Raw genomic sequence first — 19,356 nt, 5'->3', positions numbered from 1 at the left:
GTATAGGTATTATATTTGATCTTAACTAAACTTATATTACGGATATTGGTGAGACGATCGCACACAAATTTTGCGCTTTTGCTCATGGAAAAATAATACTCCCACCGTCTCATTTTATGTGTCTGTTCAATTAACGAGGTTTGACTGAAGTTATTTTTAACCCAATTTTTCATAATATTTGATTTAGTATTAATATACAAAATTGATATATTTAGAAATTACACTAAAAGTACTATTAAACAAAAAAATAAATTTAAAAATAAGTAAAAAAATATTAAAGAAAAAAAGAAGAAGAAAGAATTAGTTTGACCAAAATTAACAAAAAGGAGGTGGTGGGAGAAGAAAAAATTTATTAAAAAAAAGAAAAGAATCAATGTAGCGTAGTCGTAGTGGCGCAGGAATGGTGCATTCTCGAAGTTATTTGGTACAAATGGCATTTTTGTTAAAGCCGTTGTCTCGTCGGTCTTCACCATTGAGGTTTATCTCAGAGCGATCGGTTGATTGCGCGGCTGCGAACTGATGGCGTCTGGCGGCGGAGCTGGAAATGCGGGAGGAGGAGCGGCGGCGGCGCTCGGGGCAGGAGTTGAGTGGCACCTAAGGCCGCAAGTCCCGAAGAATCCTGTTGTCTTCTTCGACATAACCATCGGGAACATCCCTGCTGGTCGTATCAAGATGGAGCTCTTCGCCGACATTGCTCCCAAAACCGCCGAAAACTTCAGGTATAAATCGATCTAAAACCCTAACTAAACCCCCGCCCGCGACTGTAATGGAAAACACTACTACCGAAGCTCCCAGTCGCAACTCTGATTTCATATTCACTACTCAAATCTCGTCGTCTCGTTTCCTTGCTCCGTAGTTTGCAGCTTTTGCTTACGTTGTGAGATTAGATTTGCTGCGTGAATGAATGTTAGTAGGGATTAGCTGACTAGCAGAGCAACAACATCATTTGCTTGCTTGTTTTACTTTGGTAGTGTTAGAAGGTTGCATTTTGGTTCTAGACTTAATTCAGCGTTTAAGAAGAGTATGTAATAATTGAAAGAGCAAAAGTATTCAGTAAAGACTGTGTTTCGTGTTCTATTGTTCTTTTGGTGTGAACAAATTCTAGTCTAAACCTCTAATTGAGTTTTTATGTTTTTGTTTCAGGCAGCTATGCACTGGCGAGTTTAGGTCAGTGACTCAGTAAATGCACTTGATTTAAGCTCCACCTCCATTCTCCCCTACAGTTTGAGATTTATGCTCTTGCAAGGCTTGAATAGTATTCTGGGGCTACTACTAGCAAATTTTCTTAATTCTTAATGTGTGTTCAGATGCTCTGAATATCAGTGGTCTTCTGTAAAACTGACCTAACTGACTGGCCCAAACATCAGCATGATGAAAATCAGGAATGCATTATCTTGGAAGGAAAATTTTATTGGAAGAATAAAAAAAATTTCCAAATATTTTCTTTTGGTCTGAGCCATAGGAAAAGCATGGGTGTGAGATGTGCCAAAATGTTAATGATATGCAAAATGATGCATGAAATGCATGGCTGAATATGCTGGACCATAAATCATTTTGAATCATTGATTACAAATCAGAAAAGGCATAATCATCTCAAATTATTTGCTTATTATTTTTGTGTCTGTTCACATATCAAATTGTGACCTGAAATTTACAGGAAAGCAGGAATTCCTCAAGGGTTTAAAAACTCTCAGTTTCATAGGGTGATCAAGGATTTTATGATTCAAGGTGGTGATTTTCTGAAGGTAGGTCTTCCTCTCTGTCTCTCTCATGTACACAAATAATTCAATGTCCATATCAAGTTTTTTGAAACTAGCTTGTTCACTGTCATCTAAAAAATACCTGCATACTGATATTGTACTTTGATATTTTGTAAAGCAGTTTATTCAATTAGCATCATTGTTTCTTACCTCTTTGTGGTTGATACTCTGTAGAATGATGGAAGTGGATGTATATCCATATATGGAAGTAAGTTCGAGGATGAAAACTTCATTGCAAAGCACACTGGTCCAGGTTTATTATCCATGGTATGGCAAGTAGCCTTAAATTTTGGAAAACTAGTAGTAATTTTTAACTTGGATATGTGGTATAAACACTTGCTTTGATCTTATGCACAAAACAATTTAAGGCTACACACAAGCTTTAGACCATTATTTTGTTCCTATAATCCTATCTGAGTTTTAAATGCAAAAAGAGCTTACAGCTGGTGAATCTTTATTGTGCCATTTTGATGATTTCTTTCAGATGTCTGGTTATTTAAGTTTTCTATCATTGATGGAATTGTACTGATAATTCGTATTTTTGACAGGCAAATAGTGGGCCAAATACGAATGGATGTCAGGTATGTGTCTTGAATGGCCAGTTCTTTGAGTCATTAAGTATCAACTTCAAATCTGAACCTTTTGCCACTTAAAGCAACAGGGTAGTTAGGCACAAAAGGCTTCCTTTGGTACATATTTTAAGTCTGTGGGGTTCATTTCATCAATACTCGAAGTTTAGGACATTTATTCTCCATACGATTTTCCTCTGTGTTATTATTCATAAACATCATTTGAAATTACTACTAAGATGTATGTGGGAGATGACTAGATGAGTGGGTTAGGGAGGCTAAAAAAACAGGCATGTCTTGATTTGTTATAAAACTACAGGTTGGACTATGAATCCCATGACTATGTGTTTTGAAGCAAACACAGCCCCTACTCTCAATTCCAGCACTGTTGGTTTTCATTAGCAATGTCTTGTTTATTGAGTATGTTATGCCTAGGAACTCCTAGGTGCATATTAAATGCATAAAATCAGTTACAGATGTCATGATTGAAGTCATGTACTCGTGTGTACTGCCTTGGCAAGATTCATTCTTCTGTTCAATACTTCAATTTAACAGGACCTGTGCTTGAAAGTTACTCATTCAATCGGTAGTTTCTAATTCAACCAATTGCATGTTTCTCCTTGCAGTTCTTCATCACCTGTGCAAAATGTGACTGGCTTGATAACAAACACGTTGTCTTTGGGGTATGTTGTCACTTTCATTATCAATAATTATAAGAACCATTCAATGTGGTTCTTGTTTGTTTTTTTTTTTCCCCTGGTTTTCTTTATGGCCTAGATATGATTCTTCTGTATATAGAGTAATCTCTTATTTACTTATTTCATTGTCACACAGCGAGTACTTGGAGATGGTCTTTTAGTGGTGAGGAAGATTGAGAATGTGGCAACTGGACCTAACAACAGACCAAAACTGCCATGTGTTATTGCTGAATGTGGGGAGATGTAACACAAATTGTCCAACTTTTCCTCAATCACAAATTCATACTGGTTGTTACTTGTTAGCAGCACTTGATTGCAGAGGAGCAATTAGAGTAATGTCAAGATGTAAGGAGTATAACATGAGAGAGGATAGCTGTTTGAACACTGTATACAATTACAATGTTGCATTATGTGAAGCCTGTTTTATTCCTCTATTTTTCAACTTCATTAAAATCGTAATGAAGACTATACTTTTTTCTGGAAAATTTGCCAAATTGAATATTTCTGCCATTCAAAAGAATGTTACAAGGTACTCTCAAAAAAAAAAAAGAATGTTACATTGGTATTTTTACAGCACAAATGTGACACTGTGCAGATTTTGGGATTTTAAATTGCTTCTTCACAAATACTTCATTAAAATCGTAATGAAGACTATACTTTTTTCTCGAAAATTTGCCAAATTGAATATTTATGCCATTCAAAATAATGTTACAACGGTATTTTTACAGCACAAATTGTGACACTATGCAGATTTTGGGATTTTAAATTGCTTCTTCACAAATTGAGAAGCCTCAGAGTCACCCCTATGACACAATATCCTAAGTAAGGTCTTCGTATCCGCGCCCAGTTTACTCCTCCCACCCTGCATTTCAACCTCGCTTGCAGATTTCAAATCCTCAATCAATTCCCTAGTCTGCAATCAATTAAGTACAAGTAAATGAGGGAAAGCAATGCTCTTTGGAGAATCCTCCCAAAATTTTTCTTTGAATCTGTGTCCAATTCAATCTTTTTAAAGCAGTTGGAAAGACTAACCTCATAACCATGCAACTTTACCACTTCCCGAAGATGTGCCACTTGATTTTCAACGACTCCACGAGGAAGCCCATCCCCTCCGGAGATGTAAAATTCCTGCAAGAAAGACGAACAAAACCTTATTATGTACACAATGTGAAGATATTTTTGCTTGATATTATAATCCAAAGATTCCTATTCTAACACAGTTTGAGCTTGCTTCTTTTAATAAGAATGCAAGATATAGAGCAGCTCCCTCTTTTCCCCTTTTAGAGCATTATGCATGACAAAATGGGATTTCAGATTTGCAGCAGAATACCTTCAAAATTTCTAAGTCCTCTTCCAATAGCTTTGCATCACTGGGATAGAATATGCGTGATGGGCCTCCATCTAATATAACCCTAAGTAAACCATCCTGTGGTAGTTGACCATCTTAAAAGGTTAGATACACGATGTTAAAAGTAGGTCGAAAAAACAAGTCAAGATAACACAGACCAGCGATGCTTGAAGGAGCCCAGTTACAACGCGATCTCTGAGTGGCTCCATTATAACGCTACATAATTCAGAGAGAACCTGCACGGGAAAGCTTTAGTTAACCACCTATCCTTGAAGAAGAAGATTGTTCAAAAACTCTATACAAGCTCACGACTCTGATCAAGGCATCATGTATATCAGATATGATGATTAGATTTAGGTATTTGTATGAGATGCATACATCATCTGACACAGGCTCCCCACCAAGGGTTTGGGTAGTGCATAAGATATCCATGTGTTAAAATCTTTTTAACTTCTATATCAGAATGGGTATTTTTGTTTATGTGCTGATAGGAACAGCCATGTTTCACTTCAACCAGGAAGAGGATATATATATAGCTGAATGTGGACAGTGTGCTTCACATGAATGTGTACCCAAGATGTTTATTTCCATAACTGTCGGCCTCAGGTGCTGAGGAGTATGGAAAGCTATATCCAGACATTCATCCATTTTCACTGAAATTATAAATCATTACATAAATATTACGACAAAAGAAGCCCATCCATACCGTGTCTAGTGTATCCATCAGTGCCTCAAACCTAGACTGGGCAGCAGTGGGTTTGTATAGATTGTCGATGAATGGCTCTCTTAAATCCCAGAAAATAATTTTAGTTCCTGTAGGACATAATAAAAACAAATGAATTTGATTATAAAAGTGCAGAAATTTGCCATACAAAGGAAAACAGAATTTTTCTCACCAGTGAACTCACAGATCTGGTCAATAGCAGCGTTGATATCTTTTCTACTGCCATCAAATGTATTCTTCTGCACAGAACTCTTTGTAACATCTGTAGATTTCTCTGAAGACAAAAGAAAACAGAGCAGGAAAATTGAATGAAATTCATTCAGTGGTAAATTGCAACAGTCAAAGACAAAAATTCCATCTGATTTAAAATGAATCTCAACATATGTGCTAATGTAACAGTCATGTAGAGCACAATTGTTAAGATCAAGAATTAGCCACCATTTGAAAATAAGGTCAGACCCATTAACACATTGCTCGTCTTTGATCAAAGGGAGAACTGCTGATTTTTTCCCAAATGTCTAAAAACCTTTTTCATTCTGTTTTATTGCATATTTTTTGCTGGTACAGGATTTGAAAAATTAAGCATGGCATTTTTGTTCTGTTACAAGAAGCAATGACCATTTACCCAATCATGATCACTTCTTAACTAGGAATTTACTACCAAGCATTCTCCTCATGTTTTAAGTTTCATAACCTCCACTTTAAATAACTCTATGGATAATAAACAAGATAAAGCAAAATTAAACCAAATGGCACCAGAAATCTTGTAAATTGGTTACAAACTAATTTTATGAACCAAATGAAAAAGACACTCACTTGTAATCTTATCGTGTGGCTTTATCTTTGACCATTGCTCCCAAATGCTATCTTCCAACTTATTCAGTTGGCTGATTGCATACTGTTAAAAGATAAATGCTTGTTCAGGGATAAAATGATCAACAAAGATTAAAAAGTTGGTCAGATTGTAGTTGAACTCACATGAAGTGTATTCAATTGAATGCAGAGTGTTGATGTTGCCAGAATGTTAACATCACCAAACTTTCTGCTGTCTGACAACTTTGAATCCCTTAATTCCTTCTTCACAAATGCCTTAATTCCATGTTCCCTTGAGTATCTTGTAAGAATAGGAATCGGCGGAACAATATCTTCCTTATTAGCTGTCATGGAATAGCAGGAAGCTCACCATAGATGAAAACGAAGTGCATATAGAAAATGATAATAACTGTGTAGTTGTCTTGAAACATGATTTAGATGTGGAACATGTTACAAGAGTAAACACAACATACAGCATCAAGAGTGTAACTCACAAGATAACATTCAAACAAAATTCAAAGTTGCAAAGACAAATGATACCGAGTAAAGAGTAAATGTCCAAGAAATCAGAAAATTAGGCACTTTCGTGTTGGTCTTGAGCAATTTGTGATATTAAAATTGCATTGTTGAAAAAGGTCTTGTGGACAAAGATGGCATACAACATAAGAAGAAATTCTGCTTCTACATACATACCCAGCTTGCTAACAACATGTTGTGCATACAATTGAAATGCATTGTCAATTCCACGGATGAGGCTATTCAGCTCTGCTGATCTCATTGGTACTCCAAGAGCAAACAATTGATCAACCGTCTGCAATAGGAAAATAATTAATCCTGTTAGTAACTGTACATTCTGGTAGTGTTTCTGAATTCTTGAAGAATATTGATGAGCAACAATGCTGAAATGGTCAAAACATGACCACAAAGCAACTGACATTTCAAAAGTCAAATTCTGCAATACATTGTACTTACAAAGTGCAACTAGTTATACCTTAATGATTAGGTTGCCCGATGGGAGACCCATCAAGCAGCAGAAGCTAATTATCAATAAATAAATAAATACAAAAATAGAAACCTAAACTTGATCTCATAACAATCTGATGTCACAAAGCTCAGACCCATACCCCCATCATGCAAGATCTATCTTTAGGGAGGTTTTTAAGGCTTGAACCCATGACCTAAAAGGGCAACGGGTTAGCATTTGGTCAATGATCACCAACACAAAGCCCAACCATTCAACCAACCTTCATGTGATCTCTACTGCCATAAAATGAAGGAAAACAAGCAAATAACTTTCCTTTTTCAATGACGAAGTTTGAAGTATCTATATTAACATTTGTGACACCATACACTAATGAACTTTTACCTTGTTCATGTTCACTTCTATATGCAAAGTAATATGATCTGCTCATGATATTTCTAATTACTGCTGATGAAAGAAATTCATTGCAGATGGCAGAGAAAAAAGGAAAAGATTAAAGACTAAAGAAATACAAGAAACAAATTCTAACCTCTTCAACTATCCTGTACACTTCAATAATGGAGCTTCCATATCTTTGCTGAGGTGACACTGGCACCCAGTCCTGGAAATTGAAGTACCAACATTAATTTGTGCATGATAATAAGATATTGGGGACAAAGAACTAGAAGATCATACACAGAAGAGGCAAAAGGTTGAAGTACCACCCTCATGTTAAATTAATACGAGTAACACATATTATAGAATATGGTGCAACAAGTATTCCATATTGATACACAAATTATGCATTATAACATAAATTCTTTATTCACATTTCACCAACTTGTAGTGTTCTAAAGTTTAGAAAAACTCAGATGGTGCATGCTTTCACCAACTTGTAGTCTCTTCTAAGAGATCAAAATCATAAAATTCGTAGGTAAAACTAACAGAAGCAGAATTTACATAATAAGGTGAGAATTTGATTTGACATTATAGAATGTGGCACATGAACTTAATCAACCGAATTTTTTCAAACATTACTCCTAACGTCTCATTTTATTTGTCTTACTTCACTTTCCAATGGTCAACTGATCCTAACTGTGACTAAATTTTGAGACATTTTAAATATTTTTAGATCTCATTTCTTAAGGCACACTTTTTGTTTTTTTTTTTTTGACATTTTTATGTAGTTTTACAATATCTAAATTTATTTCTTCAAATATTAAATTATTAATACCAAAACTTAGTCATTAGTAGGAAAAAAGAGCAGTTAATAGGACACATAATTGGGATGGAGGGAGTATCATACAAGTAAATACTCTAAGAAATGCAGTGGTGAAAATCAAGCTGACCCTACAAGCAAATAAATGGAAATAAGTACATAAATAAACAAAATAAATTAAGTCACAACCTCCTGCTGCACAGCCCGCTCAACCCAACTTAAGATCCTTCCAAGTTGCGAATTCACCCATCTTAGCACCAATGTACTCGATATAGTTTCAATCTGAAATAGAACAGAAAATATTAAATTGTTGAACTTAATACTTTTAGCAAGATATAAAGACAGAAATTCATAGATATAATCAGTAAAAGCACATTTGCCTATTTTTTAAGGGAAAAATACTTGATAGCAAAAGAAACTACAATACTTAATTTAAAGCATAATAGAGAGATTTGTATGAATCCCACACAAACAAATTGAAAACCTACTAGTTGTATGCTTGTATCTCTCTTTAAGCAAGCAGAATTTGTTTGCTGGTTTTTTAATAGGTAATATTTTACTAAACACCATACCTTCATTTATAGAAATATAGTTACAAATAAAACCTTCATTTTTAACCCATTTACAGTCATGGAGGATGGGTGGGGGGGATAAGAACATAGAAGAGAAAAATATCTACTATACTAATAAGAGACAAAGAGAGTTAGGCCTAAAATAGGTAGAAAAAATGGCGGTCAAATTATTTAATCAAATGGATGGTTCAGATGAATTATTTAATCAAATTGATGGTTAAGATAATTCAGATTAATATTATTAATAAAGATTACCTAATTTAACCTTACTTTTATGATTATCCGTTAAGTTTTCCGTTAAATATTCACTTCTCCGTTAATATTCCGTTAACTTTTAACTTACCCATTAATTTCTATAAGAAAGGTCTTAGGTTCGAACCTTATCTCAATCAAATTTGACATAATTAAGTTTCTCACTCTATTTTACTCTTATTAAATTAAATAAATTAGTAGCTACAACAAAAAATGATACGTATGTATTTCTTTAATTTAGAATTATGTGTCTACAATACCTTTATTTGAAAAAATTATTCATTATCAAAAAATTAAATTAAATAAGAGAAATAATTTCATTAGTTATATTGTCTTTATTTTCTCTCATGCAAAGATTCTTTACATTCAAATTTATCAATTGATATTCATTACATTGTCCATTATCTTATTTTTACAATATCTTGTAATTAAATATCAAAGTTATAGTACAAAATAATGTTATATATTTATTTACCAAGTATTTTATTAATACTATGAAAAAATTTTTAAAATAATTTGAAGCTAATTATATTAACTACTTGGGGATTGGTTGACAAAGAGGTACTCAAATAATAACCCAACAAATTGAAGCGGAATTACTCTATTTTACTCTTATTGAATTAAATAAATTAGTAGTTACACCAAAAAATGATACATATGTATTTCTTTAATACCATGAAAAAAATAAAAAAAAATAGTTTGAAACCAATCATATTAATTACTTGGGGGATTTGTTGACAATGAAAGTACTCAAATAACTCATTACCCAGCAAATTGAAGCGAGAAACTACCTTTTAAAATCTTTGGAATACATAATATTTTAAATTTTCAAATTTTTATTAATTTATTTAATCTTTTTTCTTAAACTAGGGATTTCTTTATCCACAATAACTCATTCAACAATAATGGTTGAACCAAATGAACCCAAGCAGAACACCTAAAGGAAAGTCCATAGCTCCTATATCATAATCTCATTGCATGACGTTGTCATCTATGCTACCAACAATATCCAAATTGCAAATAACACACTACCAACAAAAAGGAAGATAACAAATAGTAAAGATGAAAACAATGACAAATTGACAATGTTACTCAAAAGAGAATTAAGAACCACTTAGAAAAATTCAAATTAAAAGTAGTATTTATTTAGACTATCATTTTTAGACCAAATATTTAGACTATCGATTTTACAAGGTTGCAAACATTTATTTTAGTAATAATTATAATGAATTTTCTATATTATCTTGGATTCATATACTTTGAGTTAGATATTTAAATAAAAAAATTCGATATTCAATTACCCATGTATAAACTTCTCCTATATAATCTTGCATTGATATACTTTCAAATATTTATTTAAATATAAACATTGGACATTAACCCATTCGCGCAATGCGCGTATAAAAACTAGTAAAACTGTATAAGAGTGAAGATAATGAACGTAGTACTAAGGACCAAATAAATGTGAAGTTTGCATTTATTGGATCTCTAATCATTTCCTACAGAATCCCAGGTGAGTTGGTATTCTAATCGATAAAAATATTCCACTGCTATACAACTAAAGTCAAGCCTTACCCCATCAACAAGGATCAGCTGTTTCCAGTATTCAACTATTCATATATACATTTTAATATAAATCTAATCTAATAAAAGAGAACCCAAAAATGGAAAAGTAGTGTCCACCAATTGTCATCACTCTGCAGCCCAGGTTCAATTTGAACCAAAGAATTTTATGAAAGCAATTCAATTACTACCATCTTAGAAAACATAAAAGGTACGAAGCAAGTCAGATATCACCATCCTAAAGAAAACAAAAACTTTCTTGCATGCTTACATGTAAGAGCAAATGAAAGACAGGAAACATTCTCACCTTGTACAAATTCAGTTTTCTACAGTATGCATCGGCAGCTCCCTCTTCACAAGTCTGAACAATGATTTCAATGATATACTGCTCAAGACTGTCAGCAGCAGGAAATACAGCTACAATGTCTTCAGTAAGATGCTCAGCACTATCAAGAAATGGCTTCTGAAAAATTCGCATCGACTCAAGTCTTATATATCAGAAATTACCACATACAATTCAAAATCACAAATGATTGTTTAACAACACATGAATCAACAATCAGCTTACCAGTTTAACACCGTATAGCTTGTGAACTAGAGACGCTGAAACAGCAGCTGCATTGTGATGCCTCTGTTTTAAAATAGGCATGTAAATGGTTCTATCTTTCTGCAAAAGTTTCTTTGTCTGTTCTGCAAGTAATGCCAAGGGATGCTCATGTGTTGCATCTGACAATGTATCCACATCTTGCAGCATCTGTAGATAGAAAGAAATTTCAAGCTCACATGAAGAATATCCAGAATCAGTGTAAGAAAATATCACTCTACTTCAGAGAAAGGGAAAGATAGATTTAAGTATGACTTGTTTGATATGAGTTTATTTAAACTTGGATATGGTTAATGATAACTGATAAGATTATTTAGGTTTTCTCCCAAATTGTAGATACTTGATAGTAAGAAACACTCATGTTTAACTTTGAATATGAATGCCTTTAAACTTGAAATGGGGTAATAATAAGGTTATTTGGGTTTTCCCCCAACTTCTAGATACTTGGTAGTTTTTTTCCATCTTATAAGAAATTGTAGATATCCTGTTTGTCCAATTTGTACATACTTGATAGTTTTATTTTCCAACTTGTAGAAGAAAAGCTAATTACTTTATAGTTCAGTTAAAGACTGTTACCAAACATAATGTGAAGTAATGATATTGGCACGTTCAAGAAAAGAATAACTAAAATGAATGCTTCACACAAATAGTATGCTATCCCAGAGATAAGAAGAATCTCCTCAGTCCTCACAATGTTTAATTAACTATGATTATCAAATTATCAGTTAAAACTTATAAAGTGGATATGCCAATTTTTTTAATAGAAGCAAAATGGAGTTTCTTTGATAAACAAACAGTCAACTGTTTTGCTTTGGAATTGCAAAAACTGTATTCAACATATTACCCTTGCGAATGCATATTTTGTTGAAGATGATATGTAAAACTCTATCTGCTCTGAATCAGTGTCGGGTATAGCCTGCATTGCCTTCAAAAAGAAATGCCAGATGTGTAACTTCATTATTCAATTTCAAAGCTTAGTTTCTATGTACAATGCCAATCAAATCAATAGTAATACTGTATTTATGCCACTCAGGAGGAAGAGGGAGGGGGCAAATAATATGTACCAATCCAGGTTCTTCTAGAAGCAGCCTTCGAGCAAGCATTGCAACTACCACAGTAGCTTCCATCAATGCCGAACCCTTTAAGGGAACAGAGAAATGTGAGTATACTTTCTTCTTAAAAATGAAAAAGAAGAATTATGGGACTAATACACATGCTTGATTTAAAATCCAGTACAAATGAATTACAAAGGTGATCAGTTAAAGATAATGTAACCTATACACATGCAATACAGCATTTTGTATCTGTATTCCACCTTTATAACACCCTATTGGCATATTGCAACTTTGTTGGGAGCCATTTTATTACATTAGTATTCTTACATAAGAACTTGCTCTCTATGTTGAGGCAGATAATTAAGTAATGTGTGCCACTGTGCAAATAAATTAGTAAGATCCTTGCTTGTTAAAATATAAATGGGATAAATGAAAAATATGCTATGTCAATGTATAAAATATCTCCTGCAGTGTATAAATTAACTTGTTTTGATTAGTGTGAAGCATAGAACTTGAAGTTTATGTCTAACAAACCTCAGCATAACAGAGATGGTAGTCTTCCAACTGCTTATCAGCCCATTTTTTAACAGGTAGTAAGAAAGACTGTAAGAAAGATAGTTCCTGATATCCCTTCTCACTTTCAATTCTGCTTTGCAAGCTCTTCAACTGTAATCTCTCCTGTGGTCCTCGTTGTTCCTTCAATGGTATTTTCTTTAACTGCTCAATGGCATGCAGCAGGATTCCTTGCTCACTAGTGATGACAAACTGTAGAAATATAATGAAGCTATAATGAAACAAAGGCTCCAAATAAGAGCATAACTTGTAGAATTGATTAATAACCCCCTAGAAAACAAACAAAATTAAATATAAATCGCAACAACAACAACAACAACAATCAAAATATTTCCACATGTTTGGCTCATTGAAAAGTATTCAGGCCACATGTGAGGGGGCCTGTTGAGGTTAAATACAAAAAAAATAAATGTATATCATCAGTATCTAGCTTAAACTTTTAGTTGAGGTGGATGCATCATTCAATAATAAGAAACTCCCATTGCTACATATGCATGGCAAAAGGATCTTATCCTCAATGTGACAAACAGACTAAAATTTAGTTGTTGGTCAGAAAATGTATAACCAATACAATCAACAGATTCCATCCAAAACCCTTATACATAAACCATATGCAGTAATGACTAAGCACCAATGCATAACAAGTGCAATCAGTCCAAGGGAAACTAAAAAACCTTTGCTCCTTTTGTTTACCTGACGACACAAGACCCATGCATAACAAGTGTAGTGAATTGTCTCCGTGATTCCCAAAATACGCCAGGTTGACTTAAAAAGCTCTAAAATTTCTTCAACTTCCTGTAAATAATAATAACCACCACAACAACAACAATAATGATAACAGAAGAGTTGCATAGTCTATAGCATCACACACACACTGAAAACAATAAATTAGAAACTGAAACCAGTGTAAACATTTCAAGCAGTGGAAAATAAAAAAGAAAGAAATTAGAAACCGGAACCAATACTAATCTATGTTCTGCTCCTATTGCCATTTCAATGTTCCATATTGCTTTTTGTTAGTCACAACTTATTATTAGACAATTAGATACAGAGTGACTCTACACATATGACATTCATATCTCAAAAGAGAAGACTTACAGTAAAACCCACAACTGCTACACAATATCTTCACCTATAATGAGTTATAACTAACCTCAGTGAGCTTTCCCTCATCCAAAACATCGAAGATGCTGAGAAGTAGTTTCTCATACAGTTTGACATTAAGGTGATAACCATCAGCCCAATGACATACTTCACCAGTTAAGTCACCTCGAGCTGGCCGCTCTGCCAGTGGAATAGCAACTTCTCTTAAAGATCTTAAACATTCAGACCGTTGAAGATCAGCAGCAGGAGGTGGAAGAGACTGAAAGAAAGAAACAAGTTAAGTCGGATCATAGAATGAGATTATAAACAACTGGTGTAGCATCATATGTGAGCATTTTTCTCGTGCATCAATCGAATTGAACTTTTCATCTTTTTAGTTTTAGGCTCACAGTGCATTGATTCCATTACTTTCTTTGATGTTAGCTTTTATAGTTATAGGAATCTCTCAAATGAGAGGCATTTAAGGTAGGAGTGTGCAAATGGTTAATCGAACCGTTTTAACCGAAGTTTTTAAAACTTTAACTGTTAACCGAACCAAACTTTGTATTACCAAATGAACCAAACCAAAGTTTTTTTTCGGTTAATCGGTCGGTTAACCGATTAACCGAACTTTTTTAAGCTAAAGTTTTAAATCCTAAAAATAATACCTATAATAATAAATCCAATTAAAATACTACATATAATAATAAATCCATAAGAAAATATACAAAACCAATACCATAACAACACTACAAATTTATAGGGATTTTACATATTAGATTATATATATATATATATATATTTAAAATTTCGGTTAAGCATTCAGTTAATTTGGTTAATCAAACTTTCAAACCGAATTAACCGTTAACCGAAATTTTAAAAACCCTTTAACCATTAACCGAACCGAAAAGATGTATCTTGTAAAGCTTTTAAGGAGAAGTTGAACTAATGCCTGAATAAATATCCAGATTGTAAATAATACAAACAAAAGATAAATAAATACAAACCTCAGATTCCTCAATCTTAGCCAGAAGAGCTCTTAACTCATTGGCTTTTCGCCCAGATTCCCCAAATCCCACAGCAGGGTGATTGACAAGCCCCTCCTCCAGCATGTTTAACTGAACTAACACAAAATAAATAACATATGACATGTGTTTAAGCATCATATGAAGTTTCAGTATTTTAAAATTGCACTCATTATTTCCAGCATACCATTCCCTATTGCTGACAAGGAAAAAGGAAACCAGAAAGCAAAGAGGGGAAGAAAAAGGAGGACAGTTAAGTGTGTATATACCAGAACATATACATGAAAGAAGAGATATCTCACCTGTCTCTTTTGCCACTTTATATATGCCTTCTTGTCAGAAAATTGTGTGCGTGAAATGCAACATAATAGTTCCAACGGAATCAACAGTGTGTCCATTCTTTTTCCCACTTTACCCACCATAGCATTAAGAAGCCCTTCCCTTGTTCTAATATCCATTGCCTCCGAAATCTGGTACCCATGAGAATAGTTGAGAAACCCAATATATGGAAAAGTTTATACAAATCATATGTGCTCATGATACTAGTCCCAGCATAGTAGATGTAGAAAATACATGGATAAGCAATAACTAGCATACAAATCTTCCACCCTCTAAATCTTACTTATGCTGAAAAATGTTACCAAGCTTTCAAAAAATTATGTCTAACCTTTTGATCTAATTGAAAACATTTACAACTACATAATGCAATGTCCAGCCTCATCCATATTCGCATACTTTTTCATAGCCACCATATGTAGGAAGTGACACCTCTCAAGCCCCACAGCTATTCCATGCCTCAGAAAAGCATGGAAAATTTACTAGTCCTTGCATTTAAGGATACGAGTAGCTTACTTTCTTAGGGTGCATACAGGAGAGCAATTAGAGCAATGGTGGTGAGATTAGAGCTATCTAATCACTCCAATTGCATCGCTCCCACCGAACCTTTACCCCTTTAATTGAAATTTATGCGATTGGAGTCGTGGACCGCTCTAATCACTCTAACTGTAACTCATCCAAACAGCTTTTCAAAGAGACGTTGAAGCAGTTCCAATTGCTCAAACCGCTTTCCGAAATGCATAATTTGCTTACTTTCTTAGGGTGTATTTGAAAGAGGTTAAATTTTAGCAGTTAAAATGCTAACAATAAGATTAGAGCAATCCAACTCCCCATTGCATCACTCTAACCAAAGCCTTACCCTTCCAATTGAAATTTCTATGATTGGAGTGATGGAACACTCTAATCAATTCAACCATAACTTATCCACACGGATTTTTAAAGAGCGGTTGGAGCCATCCACTGCTCCAATCAGTATCCCAAACACACCCTTAATCAGGATGGGATGCCCACATCTTCCGCAAGAGCTGCCTATGTGCTATAAAATGACACTTGGGTGGGCCACTTTTGCATTATTGAAGGGTACCCAATGTAAATCCCATGTTAAAATCCAGGAAAAAAATATACTTGGATGGTCCCTATACATACAATGTCTTGAAACAGATATTAATAGTCTACCTCCATTTGGACGCGCATGGTCTCCAATAGAGAAACCAATCCATGTGAACGCTGAGACCGCGCTGCACTGTGTTCGCTTTTACTCCGCCCAAGCTTCTGCATCAGTTTAGACTTTCTGTCCTTTTTCTTCTCCTTTGATGGTACAATGAGGCCCCTACTCACAAAAACATCAAAATATAATTCTTGAAAACTCTACTAATCGAAATTGGACTACAGAAGTAAGCCAAAGCACACACACACACACAAGGAACAGTACCCTGAAGCTCCAGCAGCAGCCAGGAGGATTTCATATGCAGTTTCTCGAAGGTCATCATCACTAATACCTGGGAGAAAACAAAGAAATTGAACTTCCAAAAATTAAGGGATAACAGGCTTTACTCGAAATTAGATGACACCACCAGTCAGAAAGTTGACAAATGACTTTATTAGAGTTGCAATAAGTATGGTAGGTAAATCAAATCTGTAAGTAATGGATGCTCTCCCAGCTACTAGAAATATGGCATTCCATACCCACAAGGGTTAAGGTTCCCATTCAACAATCTCTAAAAGTCTCATATAATTACGGAAAATAACTTAATGAGGAAAGCAATAAGATACCATGAACCCCTGTCCCTTATGTATGAAGCAATTGGAAATGGAAATCCATTATCCCAAGTATAGACATTTGTTCTTAGGTTCATTACAATGTTTCCTCAAACAAGCTATATAATAAAGCAAGGTAATATCATGAGCCTAAAATTCTCAAAATGGCTAAAATAGAAATTTAGAAATTTATTCAATGCCAAAGACCTTGTGGTCAAGCGGCATGAAGTGACTCTCCCAAATGGGAGGTCATGGGTTCGAGCCTCGGTGGAGGCGATATTGACTTGTTGGGCTTCAGTATGTTGAGAAAGTATATGAACAGATACTACATGTAACAAGATCAATAGTTGTTCAAAAAAAAAAATTATTCAATACAATTTGTTTGTCTTGCATCTCTAAGTGATTAGAAGATTACTTCATTAACTCATGGTCCAAGGTGCCCAGAAACTAGGCTCTCATAGTCATTTGAATAAGTTTAAGTTCAAGGTATAAAAGAGTATGATCATATCTGTAAGTATTTCTAGTTTTGAAGTCATAACAATTAAGGACAGTAGTGAGAATATTTATCCTGCAACCTACAGCAAAAGAAGGAGTTCAACTGATTGGTGGACTTTTGAGATTAATGTCGGGAGTCCATTGCGTTAGCAAATAGCAATATAGTTACCGTTGCTCTTGAGCCATGTATTTTAACTTCCAATTGTTTGTAAGTACTGCACAATTTGCTAAGAAGTTTTTAGGATAGAGTGATTTAAATGTGAAAGGTTACAGGTTACCTGTTGCAAATGAAGGCAGTCCTGGGACAAGATCAGTGGCATCATTTAAAACTCTTCTAGAATACCTACGACTATCAACTTCATCTAGATCATCATCAAAATCATCAATGTCATCTACTGTTAACTCTCGAACTTGACTGGTAAGGGATTGGCTTTTTGTTAGGGGAGATTGTTCTTCAACTGACATGGAATCAAGGGGTTCTTCAGTTGAAAGAGTTGGTAAAATTGGTAGGGGTGTCGCAACAGGAACAGGTGGAGGTGCCCTCCTCGGAGGTGAGCCTGATGATTCAGGATTTGTAGCCAAAAAGAATTCGGTGGTTGCACCTGCATTGTTCTTTAAGAACAAAAGCAATAACAAAAAGAATAGGAAGGATTAAAATGGAAAATGGGGCTATAAAGAAAAATATTAGAATGCAGAGTATCAATAAAGAAAGATTACTAAATGGAGAATCTCAGCTTGCCACACTGGGGATCAATGTACAATCATGATAATCTCTAATAGCAGAGTATCAATAAAGAAAGATTACTAAATGGAGAATCTCAGCTTACCACACTGGGGAACAATGTACTATCATGATAATCTCTAATAGCCTCTGCGAGTTCAAGCATTCCTCCTACATTAATAATGAGGCTTTGTATTTCAGTTAAAGAATGTGAATCTAATCCAAATCCTCTCTTAAATTCATCTGATTGAGCAATGTGAACAAAATCTCTAATAAATTCATCTGATCTGCATACCTTTCTTAACACAATTGAGAACATAGTCAACGCTGACCTGATCAAGATCCACATCATCCAAAGAAACAGCACCCGGAGGCATTACCACCTTCTTAACTAAGCTACCGGAAAGTAAGAAATTCAAAAGCACGCGCCTATCTCGTCTATATCTTTGCACAAGCTCAACCACGTTCTCCCTGCATACACACACACACATTTCCGACAAATAAGGCATGAATACAATTCAATATTCGGAAATTAATTCATCTGACTACTTCAAAATTCATCGATTCCACTTCGAACAGAAATGACAGCAAGGAAACTACCGACTTAGATCTAACGTAAAAGAGAGATGCTTACTCTTCCATGGCGAGCTGCTCAGACAACAATATTGAGTTACAGTGGATTGGAACTCGGAAGTGAATTCAGCGGAGCAGAATGTGAAGATTGAATTGGTGTGAATTGAGCTTTGAATCTAATCCAGAGCTTTGGATTTGGGGTTTACTTTACGAGAACTGCCGTGACTGAATAGTTTGAACAGTTTCTCTCTCTTCCTAATAGCTTGCATGATAGATGTGAGAGGGGGTAGTTACGTAACTTTGAACCGTAAGGTGAGTTGGCGAAAGTCTTGCTAAAGAAAGATAAGGAGAATGACGGCGGCGGACGGGGGAGATTTGCGCGCCGGAGCGGCGAACCCGCAGCCTTTTTTATTTTCTACTTTTCATTTGAGGTTATTTTTGTCATTTAAAAAAAAAACAAGTTTAAGCGTAAAAAAAAATTATTCGAATGTTTAATTATATTTTGTGTATAGTTTGAGTTTCTATCTAACATTTGTATTTACATTAATTAATTTATTAAGATTCAGAGTCAAAATAATCAATTAATCTAGACAACTTAATATAATAATGACACATTAGAAAATAAATATTAAATAACTCTTTTAATATAAAGAT

The 19,356-nt window shown here is 34.5% G+C and overlaps 2 protein-coding genes across 2 annotated transcripts; one reads left to right on the top strand and one right to left on the bottom strand.

Annotated features, from left to right (window-relative positions):
- The first annotated feature begins 413 nt into the window (after positions 1 to 413).
- On the top strand, positions 414 to 3,505 carry LOC116015537 (peptidyl-prolyl cis-trans isomerase CYP22). The gene is made up of 7 exons (XM_031255637.1): positions 414 to 719; positions 1,144 to 1,167; positions 1,658 to 1,745; positions 1,935 to 2,027; positions 2,309 to 2,341; positions 2,956 to 3,012; positions 3,164 to 3,505. Exons 1-7 carry the CDS (start codon positions 520 to 522, stop codon positions 3,272 to 3,274), a joined length of 606 nt encoding a protein of 201 aa, XP_031111497.1. The 5' UTR covers positions 414 to 519; the 3' UTR covers positions 3,275 to 3,505.
- A 118-nt stretch (positions 3,506 to 3,623) lies between these two features.
- Positions 3,624 to 19,093, bottom strand: LOC116015536 (protein unc-13 homolog). The gene is made up of 26 exons (XM_031255636.1): positions 18,764 to 19,093; positions 18,425 to 18,600; positions 18,236 to 18,300; positions 17,687 to 18,020; positions 16,588 to 16,654; positions 16,332 to 16,485; positions 15,122 to 15,289; positions 14,802 to 14,912; positions 13,865 to 14,074; positions 13,405 to 13,506; positions 12,673 to 12,903; positions 12,148 to 12,222; positions 11,928 to 12,008; positions 11,048 to 11,233; positions 10,787 to 10,942; positions 8,282 to 8,374; positions 7,424 to 7,495; positions 6,606 to 6,723; positions 6,078 to 6,256; positions 5,916 to 5,997; positions 5,272 to 5,373; positions 5,082 to 5,188; positions 4,534 to 4,611; positions 4,358 to 4,453; positions 4,060 to 4,155; positions 3,624 to 3,940 (listed from the first exon to the last, which is right to left on the bottom strand). The coding sequence occupies exons 1-26, from the start codon at positions 18,769 to 18,771 to the stop codon at positions 3,770 to 3,772; spliced, it is 3,318 nt and encodes a 1,105-aa protein (XP_031111496.1). The 5' UTR covers positions 18,772 to 19,093; the 3' UTR covers positions 3,624 to 3,769.
- Between the last annotated feature and the right edge of the window lie 263 nt (positions 19,094 to 19,356).

This window comes from Ipomoea triloba, chromosome 4 (assembly GCF_003576645.1).
Source record: "Ipomoea triloba cultivar NCNSP0323 chromosome 4, ASM357664v1".
Classification (NCBI taxonomy): Eukaryota; Viridiplantae; Streptophyta; class Magnoliopsida; order Solanales; family Convolvulaceae; genus Ipomoea; species Ipomoea triloba.
Note: the sequence above shows the minus strand (reverse complement) of the source record. Positions and strands in the feature narration are given on the sequence as shown.